Below are 11,887 nucleotides of genomic sequence, written 5' to 3'. Positions count from 1 at the left end.
TCTGCTGATGGAAAATTGTGCATATTTTTTTAGATTGCCTCTATATGCCTTAAATGTACTTAAGTAAGCTTGGACAATTTTATGCAGAAAATTTATGACTGCATACATGTGTAAATTAATACCACACAGAAAAAAGTGCTTCTGCAATACTTTAAGGTTAGCAATCATTAGTATACATGTATATATTTACAAATGAGACTGTACCTCAGTGATTGTATTGATTTGCTTTAATAAGACCCATGAAACATCCCTTAATACATGTATGAACATTGCAAATATGAGAAATATTTTTAACTGAACATACTAAGTAGAATGGAGTCATGTTTAATGAAATAAATACAAGAATGATATTCTGTACAAATAGAGTGCTAACATTATGCACTGTAGTTCTTCCACTAGACAACACACCAGAGGAAGTCCAACATATGAGAGTTTATATCACAATCTGCATTGATCAAAGAGATTTTCACTTTTGTGGATATCTTTCTACAATCATTCCATGCCCCTGTAAATAAAGAGATGCTTTTTACACTTAATTCTTAAGTTTTAATAAGAATATCTTTGTTATGAAATGCACTGGGTTGTAACATCAACACTAATTTATACCAAGATGCAACTATTACTAGTAATCAGATTTCCCAAATTTTAATTTCGTCCAATTCCTTTATACATCAATGTCTAGTACATAAGAGTCACACTTACTATGCCCCCCGCTGCACAAGCTGCTACAAGGGCCAACTGTCCATCCTCATCAATAAGTCTATTGGCTGCTGTTGTGACCAGTCTCACCCCGGTGGCACCAAAGGGATGACCAATTGAGAGGGAGCCTCCCCAAAGGTTAAACTTTGACAGATCTGGGGTCCCTACCTGAAGTTTAATCGAAGTTAAAACTCTATAGCAATAGATGAAACAAGCATTAAACTACTAATTTTTTTTTCTATTGTTACACCCACCTTTTCAGATCTGTTCATGTGGTTTTTAGCAAAGTAGTCGGAGTCCATGGCCTTCAGGTTCGCTAAAATCTGACCCTGTCAAAAAGAGTAAAATAAAACTGTGAACTAAGGATACCAAGTGTCACACCAGCAACAAAATCACAGGTAAAACAAAACAAGAGGCCCATGGGCCACAATGCCCACCTGAGTTACTTTGGCCTTTTCACCTGATTTTCCCCCTTGTAGGACTTATTGTGGCCCAACCCTATCCCCAGGGGTCATGATTTGAACAATTAGAATCTACACTACCCCAGGATGCTTCCACTCAAGTTTCAGCTTTTCTGGCCCAGTGGTTCCTGAGAAGATTTTTAAAGATTTTTACTACATATTTCAATGTGAAAATTGGATTCCCTTTTGTGGCCCCGCCCTACTCCCTGGGGTCTTGATTCAAACAATTCAGAATCTACACTACCACAAGATGCTGCCACTTAAGTTTCAGCATTTCTGGCCAAGTGGTTCTTGAAAAGAAGATTTTTACAAATTTTTACTACATATTTCAATGTAAAACTTGGATTCCCTATTGTGGCCCCGCCCTACTCCCTGGGGTCATGATTCAAACAATTTAGAATCTACACTACCCCAGAACGCTTCAACATAAGTTTCAGCTTTTCTGGCCCGGTGGTTCTTGAAAAGAAGATTTTTAAAAAATTTTACTACATATTTCAATGTAAAACTTGGATTCCCTATTGTGGCCCCGCCCTACTCCCTGGGGTCATGATTCAAACAATTTAGAATCTACACTACCCCAGAACGCTTCAACATAAGTTTCAGCTTTTCTGGCCCAGTGGTTCTTGAAAAGAAGATTTTTAAAAATTTTTACTACATATTTCAATGTAAAACTTGGATTCCCTATTGTGGCCCTGCCCTACTCCCTGGGGTCATGATTCAAACAATTTAGAAGAATCTACACTACCCCAGAATGCTTCCACATAAGTTTCAGCTTTTCTGGCACAGTGGTTCTTGAGAAGAAGATTTTTAAAGCTTTTTACTACAAATTTCAATGTAAAACTTGGATTCCCAATTGTGGCCCCGCCCTACCCCCGGGGGTTATGATTTGAACAATCTAGAAATCTACACTACCCCAGGATGCTTCCACCAAAGTTTCAGCTTTTCTGGCCAAGTGGTTCTTGAGAAGAAGATTTTTTTAATGACCCCACCCAATTTTTGTCTTTTCTTGATTATCTCCCCTTTAAAGGGGGCTTGGCCCTTTATTTAAACAATTTAAACTCCCTTTCACCCAAGGATGCTTTGTACCAAGTTTATTTAAAATTGGCCCAGTGGTTCTTGAGAAGAAGTTGAAAATGTGAAAAGTTTACAGACGGACAGACAGACAGACAGACGGACGGACGGACAGACAATGAGTGATCAGAAAAGCTCACTTGAGCTTTCAGCTGAGGTGAGCTAAAAAGTATATCATATACTTGAACATTGTAAACTTCATGTGTACTCACAGCAAATGCCTCATGGAACTCAAACACATCAATGTCAGACATGGCCAGTCCTGCCTTTTCTAAAACTTTCGGGGTTGCATAAGCTGGACTGAAATTTATGTGACAGTTTAAAACACACCAATAAGTACACATAAAGCACCTCCAACTGTTGTACTCTTTTAAACTCGGAGAAAAAGAACATGTATCATTTGAATTTAGCAGTTAATATTTCTTCAAGAAATAAAGAACACATTTTCATGAATGTTACAGTATAACCTCTGAGGTCAGGAAATAATTATTAAGGCGGAGGCTTTTAAATTTCAAACAACATTCAAACTAGAAATATGTCCCTAGGACATGAATGCCCCGCCGAGGGTATATTAGCAATGCAACATGAAAATTTGTATTAGTGTATGAAATTTGATGAGAATATCTTGAATAGTTTCTTTAAATTGAAATTGAAATCTAAAAAGTTGGATATAGATGATAAATTCTAGCCAAATTATGTATATGTGCATAAACTTACATAAATATATCTTAAATGATTTCTTTAAAATTAAGGAAAATGCAAATCTAAGAAAAGTGAGGTCAAGATCACAGGAAAGTTCAAGGTCAAATGTTTTGATGCAGTTGAATACTTCTCACAAATACGTATCAGCATATTTAAGTTTGATAAAAATATTTTGAATGGTTTATTTAAAACTGAGCTAAACACTAATTTAAAATAAATTAAGTTAAGGTCAAAGGAAAGGTCAAGGTCAAAAATATTGATGCAGTTGAAAAGCTCTCATCAGTATGTATCAGCATATGAAGTTTGATAAAAATATCTTGAATGATTTCATTAAAACTGAGCTAAACACTAATTAAAGTAAAGTGAGGTCAAGGTCAAAGGAATGTTCAAGGTCAAAAAATGTTGATGCAGTTGAATAGCTTACATCAGTATAGATCAACTTATGAAGTTTGATTACACTATCTTGAATGGTATCTTTAAAACTGAGCTAAACACTAATTTAAGAAAAGTGAGGTCAAGGTCAAATGAAAGGTCAAGGTCAAAAAATGTTGATGCAGTTGCATAGCTCTCATCAATATCTATCAGCATATGAAGTTTATAAAAATATCTTGGATAGTTTCTTTGAAACTGAGCTTTGAACAGAGCTAAAATGGAAGGCGGACATGACAAACACTATATGCCCCAACCATATTCATGGTGGGGCATAAAAACATGATTTCTTTGATCTATGCAATAAGCATAATACAATAATACTATTTTCTTTCCAAGAATCACTGATAAATATATTACTTTCTCAACTTTCCATGTCTTTGTTTGCATGACAGCCAAAAATCCTTTATCAAATATTAGTTAAAGAAAAGTATTTTCCAATCTAAATTAGTTTCTTGCTGAGGTAGGATGTGGTTGTTTAGAACAAATTGTACAATGAAAGGAAACTAGTTTCTTACCCCAGCAAGAGCTGATCTTTAGGGTCTTGAGACACATATACAAACTCTCTAAGATAGGCCTTGGGTTTAAATCCCAGCTGTAAGGCCTTCTCTTCTGACATTATCAAACATGCTGAGGCTCCATCAGTCTGGTTAAAAGAAAAAAAATGGACTTGTGTACAGTACAGAAGTTTGCTGATGGTTCTCTCTTGGGCTCTTACACATGTAATTACCGGTACTATCAAATTTCTTGACACTTCTTTATGCTCAATTTAAACTAATTTGTATATAACCAACATAACTGTATTTGGTAAGAGCCACTGTTGACAGGTGCCCTGTAAACTTACCAGGAAGGAGGAATTGGCTGCTGTAATTGTTCCGTGGGGCTTGATGAAAGCTGCCTTTAGTTTACTCATCTGCTCCACTGATGAGGGTCTGATGCCATTATCTTTTACTACTGTTTCAGCAACACCTGTCAATATTGATAATCAAACTGTAACACACTGAACTAGAAACGCTTTCCTTTACGTGCAAAGCATCCAGCAAGTCAGAATATTTCTCCAAATAGCTCAACAGTATTAATAATGTTCTTATGGTGATGTACATGAATTTCTACTTCATATTACATGTTTTGAACAGTTTGGCATCCCATTACCTGGCACTTTGTATGGTATAACATCAGACAACAGGCCTTTTTCTGATGCCCAGTGAGCTTTGGTGTGTGATCTCAAGGCATACTCATCCTAATAATAATGGTATATAAAGTGAATTACTAGAGATATGTATGAAATTTTGCAAATGCATTCTGTGGTATATTATTTTCTGATCAAACCTGTTCAATTCTGCTGATTCCAAAGGCAGCGCATAGTCTGTCAGCTGAGTGGCCCATGACTTCACCCGTGGAGAACTCAGCCACAGCAGGAATCTACAAAATGGCAGTTACAAACTGTTGATTAAAAATAAACTATGAAATAAAATGGATTCTCAAATGAAATAAATTTTGTGAATTTTGACCACTTACACATTGGAATCTACAACATTTTTAAAAGGATTCCAGAAGATTGGATATTACAAACCTCCAGAAGATAGAGAATTACAAACCTCCAGAAGATTGGATATTACAAACCTCCAGAAGACGGGGTATTACAAACCTCCAGAAGATAGAGTATTACAAATTCCACAAGACTGAGTATTACAAACCTCCAGAAGATTGGGTTTGGTGGCCAGTGTTCTGATGAGGAGGGACAGCTGAGCCTGGGCCCCCTTTGTTCTGTTCATTTTTAGAGCCATTTGCCTAAGCTTCCTCCCCCATCTGATCGGTACATCTGACATAAACTCCACCCCTCCTGCTATCACTGCATCCATCTGTCCTGAGGCAATCATTCCAACACCTTAAATCAGGAAATAAACTATCACTTATTTATTGACATTTTGTCAGCATTTACAGTGCCATAGCAAAAGATTGATAAGATATACAATACAATGTTTGTTAAATTTAAACAAGAGGCCCAAGGGCCTTAACAGTCACCTGAGTATAATGCAACAATTTAGAGGATCCATAGAGTATAAAATGAACTGAAAGGTGAAGCTTTGTTACCCAAAAGCAAGAAAAATAGGGTGATCAGGATCAACAAAATAATTAATCTAGTATTAATTAACAGTTCATAAATTAGGTTCTAATCTGTTCCCCATTTATCACTATCACCATACAGTATATTAACAAACTTATCAATAGAGCCCCCCCCCCCCCTCCCCCAGCGAGAAACACCAGAGCCTCTCACCCTGGGACCAGAAGTTTGCCCATCATAAGTAATCACTTTGTTTATCTGCTTAACACTAAGAGCAGACAGGATTATTTAATAGAATTAATGCATTTTCACTATATTATCAAGAGCCCCACCCTTACACCAGCACATCTGACCCAGGGGTCATGCAATTCACTACTCTGGAAGAAGCATTCTTGCTCATCATAACTATACATTTAGCTTCTTTGCTTTTTAACCAGGAGAAGAAAAGAATATTTTCAAGGAAATTTTGCTTTTTCACTATATAATCAATAGAGCCCCCCCCCCCTTTTTTTCACCAGAACCCTTGACCCTGGGGCCATGAAATTCACAATTTTTGAAGAGGCATCCTTGTGTATCATAACAATGTACTTAATTTGTTAAAATAATACCCAGGGGCAGAGAAGAAGATTATCAAATAAATAATTCACCTTCACTATAGGATCTATATAGCCCCACCCTAACACCAGAAACCCTGATCCTTGGGCCATGAATTTCACAATTTTGGAAGAGGCATCCTTGCTCATCATAACAATTTACTTAGTTTGTTTAAATAATACCCAGGAGCAGAGAAGAAGATTTTTAAACATAAATGCATTTTCACTCTATAATAAATAGAGCCCCGCCCTAACACCAGAACTCCTGATCCAGGGGCCATGAAATTCTTAATTTTGGAAGAGGCATCCTTGCTTATCATAACTATGTATTTAATTTGTTTAAATAATACCCAAGAGTAGAGAAGAGAATTTTCAAAGAAATAATGCACTTTCACTATAAGATCTATATAGCCCCACCCTAGCACCAGAAACCTTGATCCTGGGGCCATGAATTTCACAATTTTGGAAGAGGCACTCTTGCTTATCATAATTATGTATTTAATTTGTTTAAATAATACCCAGGAGTAGAGAAGAAGATTTTCAAAGAAATAATGCACTTTCACTATATGATCTACATAGCCCCACCCTAGCACCAGAACCCCTGACCCTGGGGCCATGAGTTTCACAATTTTGGCAGAGTCATTCTTGCTTATCATAAATATATATTTAATTTGTTTAAATAATACCCAGGAGTAGAGAAGAAGATTTTCAAAGAAATAATGCATTTTCACTATATGACCTATATAGCCCCACCCTAGCACCAGAACCCCTGACCCTGGGGCTATGAATTTCACAGTTTTGGTAGAGTCACTCTTGTTTATCATAACAATGTATTTAATTTGTTTAAATAATACCCAAGAGTAGAGAAGAAGATTTTCAAAGAAATAATGCATTTTCACTATATGATCCATATAGCCCCACCCTAGCACCAGAACCCCTGACCCTGGGGCTATGAATTTCACAATTTTGGTAGAGTCATTCTTGCTTATCATAACTATGTATTTAATTTGTTTAAATAATACCCAAGAGTAGAGAAGAAGATTTTCAAAGAAATAATGCACTTTCACTACATGATCTATATAGCCCCACCCTAGCACCAGAACCCCTGACCCTGGGGCCATGAATTTCACAATTTTGGTAGTATCACCCTTGCTTATCACAACTATGTATTCAGCTTGTTTCAATAATACCCAGGAGCAGAGAAGAAGATTTTCAAAGAAATAATGCACTTTCACTATATGATCTATATAGCCCCGCCCTAGCACCAGAACCCCTGACCCTGGGGCCATGAATTTCACAATTTTGGTAGAGGGCTCAATGCTAATTACAATCATGCCAACAGTTTGACTGCTTGATGTCCAGGAGTAAAGAAGAAGATTTTTAAAGATAGCACTAATTTTGATGGTTTTAGCCCCACCCCTCAGGCCCCAGGTGGGCAGGGACCATGAAATTCACAATTTTTGTACCCCTTCACCCATTGATGCTATATGCCAAAATTGGTTGAAATTGGTTCAGTGGTTCAAAAGAAGAAGCTGAAAATGTTCAAAAGTTTACGACTGACGGATGAAAACAGATAGCAATAGGTCACCTGAGTGACTCAGGTGACCTAAAAAATAGTCTGGTCAAATGCACTACAAAACTGTTCAGTAATGGCACATTTTGCATCATCTGAAATGTACATGTACATGTATGTACAGAAAACAACAATCACTGATTACAAACTGGTAGACAGTGACTGTACAATGATATATATGTACAGTATATTTTTAAAAGTAACCTAGTTTACATGCCTGTAGATATAGCTTGATTGGAAGAAATGCAGGCTTGGGTCACTGTATGAGCTGGTGTCCTCTGTGAAAATCCTGCCCCCAGAGAGGCCTGTAATCAAAACCAATAAATATCATGTACTGAGGGAACTGTAAACAGATTCTATGTCTTTCATTCATGAAAATAGCCACAATATCTACTTAATACAAATATTTGATGGAAGAATTGTACTGGAACAGACCTCCCTAGCTATGTTGCTGGTGTTGACTTCCTGAATGACCGTTCCAATCACTACATACTCAATATCAGCTGTAACAACACAATTCATAATGATAAATACAGAATTTATCTACATGTAAAACACAGTTCATAATGATAAGTACAGAATTTATCTACATGTAACAACACAATTCATAATGATAAATATAGAATTTATCTACAGGTAACAACACAGTTTATAATGATAATTATAGAATTTATCTACATGTAACAACACAATTCATAATGATAAATATAGAATTTATCTACATGTAACAACACAATTCACAATGATAAATACAGAATTTATCTACATGTAACAACACAATTCATAATGATAAATACAGAATTTATCTACATGTAACAACACAGTTCATTATGATAATTATAGAATTTATCTACATGTAACAACACAATTCATAATGATAAATATAGAATTTATCTACATGTAACCACACAATTCATAATGATAAATACAGAATTTATCTACATGTAACCACACAATTCATAATGATAAATACAGAATTTATCTACATGTAACCACACAATTCATAATGATAAATATAGAATTTATCTACATGTAACAACACAATTCATAATGATACATACAGAATTTATCTACATGTAACCACACAATTCATAATGATAAATATAGAATTTATCTACATGTAACCACACAGTTCATTATGATAAATATAGAATTTATCTAGTATGTGTAACCACACAATTCATAATGATAAATATAGAATTTATCTACATGTAACAACACATTCAAAATGATAAATACAGAATTTATCTATGTGTTTGTCTACAATTCATAAAATCTCCATTACTAATTAAGTACCAAAATGTTAAAATTAACTTTTTTTGACTCTGATAGGCCTAATATCATTCATCAAAGATAGATATAAACTTACTTGTGTTAACAGCTGTTCTTTTCAGTAAACCTCTGAAAAAGATAGTGTGAAACCTTTCTTTGTTGCAATAAACTTAGTGTGTGCACGTAATTAATAGGTAAAACAGATTTAAAATAAATAATGTAAAACTTGCTTGTAGTGGGCATGGTTAAAACAATCATTTTTTTCTTCAAAATTTCATTCCAAAACATTATGCATATACATATAACAAAGGAATTACATACCTATGTCACCATTTGCTATAAGTTTTAGATAAACCTTGATTTGAAAGGATATTTTCTTTTCCAAAAAAGGTAACAAAGTTTTAATTTTTGTTTTCAGTGAAATTTCTTGAACAGACATAATTACATGTACTAACTTGAGAGCTGTTCTGGCTAGATCATGAGGCATCAGGTTTTTGTAGGTGGTACTGGACTGGAGGAAAGGTGTACGGACTCCATCTATAAGGACAATGTTTCTCCCTCCAGTTTTAGGTCTCCCTAAAAAAGTACAGCAGAAAATATTCAAACCTGTTTCCTTTATTTAAAAATATAAATCTTACCTATTGAACATGACAAAAACTGACAAGTAACAATAATGAACAAATACAACAAAATGTAATATTAATACACTTAGCCCCCTTCTTCTAATTTATCAAACCATTTAAATGGAAGTCACAATGACAAAGACACATAATTTTTTTTTTAAGATGAAATTCAGAATTAAATATCATAAATCTGGACAACTGTGCTTGCCAATAAAAAAATATTGTTGACTTCATCAAGTTTTGGACAAACTAGTATATGAGGAAAACAATGATAACGGATGCACTCTAGAGAATTACAAAGTGGCAGTAGCATTTTCAATGGCTTTCTTGGTAGCTCAGTGGGGTATACAATTTTGTCTGCCAAGTATCACATCAGATCTGAATAATGATACACCTAAGTCAAATACACTGTTGTACACTGTAAACCTAAGCCAAAAGATAAACAGAAGGAATAACCCTACAAGCTTTCTTGCCTTAAAAAATGACAAATTTACTGTGACTTCGCTGTCAGAGGTTAATTTAAATGTAGGTCCTGGCATATATTGTATTATAAATTTAAGATTGTACACAAAAATATCATAAGCCCAAGTTCAAAGATAAGAAAAAAAGTAATGGCCCTGACTAGCTTCCTTGCAAAAAGACTAAGAAATTGACTTGGAAGTCAAAGGTCAGGGTTTTATGTGAGTCATGATAAGTATCAAAAGCACAGATGATTAAAAGAGATTTCAAAAGTTCTGGCCCTGGTATCATCATAGATTTTTCCCAGAAAAAAAAATACAAAAATACAGTATCACTGCAGGCAATTTTAATTTTAAAAGAAGAAAATACGAGGTTTTGGGTCTTTATTATCCCCAAATCAAAATCTGTTTAATTTGTACCCAATCCCCATTAAAATTATAATTCAGGATAACATAAAAGGTCTCAATTCATCAAAGGATTAACACACACAGAAATACTTTCCAATTTAATTAACTAAAGGCATTCCAATTAAAAATATGACTTACGGGGAGACTGTAGAGAAGAAGTGGTGCTGACACATCTAACTGCATCTGAAAAAAAGAGTCAAAGTCTGAACAAACTACAGTGACTTCACTGTGAACAAGAAACAAGGCAATTGTTATTGTCTTTCCCCCTATTCTTTTTTCTCTCATTTTTTTAGGGGGGGGGGGGTGTCAATGAACAGGTTTTGTCTTCTCATCACAACTACCATGCCAATTTATTTTCTTCTCAAAAGACACAGTGCAAAGTATATACATGTATAAAAAAAAAAAAGCAAAAAATTGTCACCACAATGCTGGTTTGTTCTTAGTGCGAAATATCTGACATTTTCCAGGTGTTTTTCACAATTTTGATACCTGATGTGCCAGGTGCCATTACGAAAAGTGGAAATTTCAGTGCCCCAAACTGAACTCAATTTTCGATGCCTGCAAATTGAATTAAATGTCAAACTCCTAACTTATTAACAGCACAATGCTTCTAGTTCTTGCCAATATTGCTTCAAAGAAAATATCACTCCACATTTTGATTCAAGTCTCACAAGATTTCAAAATGCAAGAAATCAAAGCTTACCTCGACAGTTTGATATAAAATTTTCACCAGACACTTTATATTACAAAAGAACAATAAAAGCGATATTGGTAAGTACTAGAAGCATTGTACTGTTGAAAACATACGAGTTAGATATTAAATTCAGTTTGCATGTATCGAAAATCAACCCAAGAATGCTGCCTCCTGTGAGGCGATGAATTTCCACTTTTCATAATGGCACCGTTTCTGACGTTTTCTTGGCACTTCAAATATCAAAATCATGAAAACGCCTGGAAACGTCAGATATTTCGGACTATTTTGTTCCCATATAGTTAGAATATTCTAACTGTGTATCAGGACAGGCCCTCACCAGGTCCGTAGGACATGTATCATTTTAACGATAGAACCTTCTACTTAGTTCCCATACTGAATAAATTTTGATCCCACACACCTGGCTTGCACTGTTTTCCTAATTTGGTTGAAAAATTAAAACAAAAACATCTGAACACATCATGTTCTTCTATCCAGATTTATCAACTGCGGTTAATGAAGTAATGGTATGGAGAATACTCTACTTATGTTGAACATTGACCACTCTTCAAAGTCAAATTCTACCAATGCCATGGTTTCCATTTATCTAACTAAATTAACACAAATTTAACTCGATATATTTACAATAAAAATTTTACCTCTGAAAATGCACCTTGTGGCATTTGCATACTTCACAGCTGTTAAAACGGGACTTGCCATTATTCTTCCAACCGTCCTCACTCAATTTGTTGATGTCGTCCGTTTGCTTGCTCTTTGGACCCTAATCTAGGTTTAATAAAAGCTTGAGCACTTGTAGGAATCTTCTGTGTAAATCAAACGTT

At 35.0% G+C, this 11,887-nt stretch overlaps 1 protein-coding gene across 1 annotated transcript; it reads right to left on the bottom strand.

Annotated features, from left to right (window-relative positions):
* Positions 1-209: 209 nt before the first annotated feature.
* On the bottom strand, positions 210-11,835 carry LOC133189550 (trifunctional enzyme subunit beta, mitochondrial-like). Its single transcript, XM_061324912.1, has 15 exons — positions 11,705-11,835; positions 10,493-10,537; positions 9,321-9,441; positions 8,963-8,994; positions 8,029-8,096; positions 7,811-7,898; positions 5,060-5,250; positions 4,692-4,784; positions 4,515-4,602; positions 4,207-4,331; positions 3,881-4,008; positions 2,444-2,531; positions 954-1,028; positions 703-867; positions 210-505 (listed from the first exon to the last, which is right to left on the bottom strand). Exons 1-15 carry the CDS (start codon positions 11,763-11,765, stop codon positions 467-469), a joined length of 1,407 nt encoding a protein of 468 aa, XP_061180896.1. The 5' UTR covers positions 11,766-11,835; the 3' UTR covers positions 210-466.
* Between the last annotated feature and the right edge of the window lie 52 nt (positions 11,836-11,887).

The sequence above is a fragment of the Saccostrea echinata genome, unplaced genomic scaffold (assembly GCF_033153115.1).
Source record: "Saccostrea echinata isolate AGI-Se365-2 ecotype Australia unplaced genomic scaffold, CSIRO_AGI_Sech_v1 ptg000019l, whole genome shotgun sequence".
Classification (NCBI taxonomy): domain Eukaryota; kingdom Metazoa; phylum Mollusca; class Bivalvia; order Ostreida; family Ostreidae; genus Saccostrea; species Saccostrea echinata.
This window is presented reverse-complemented; position numbering and strand designations above follow the sequence as displayed.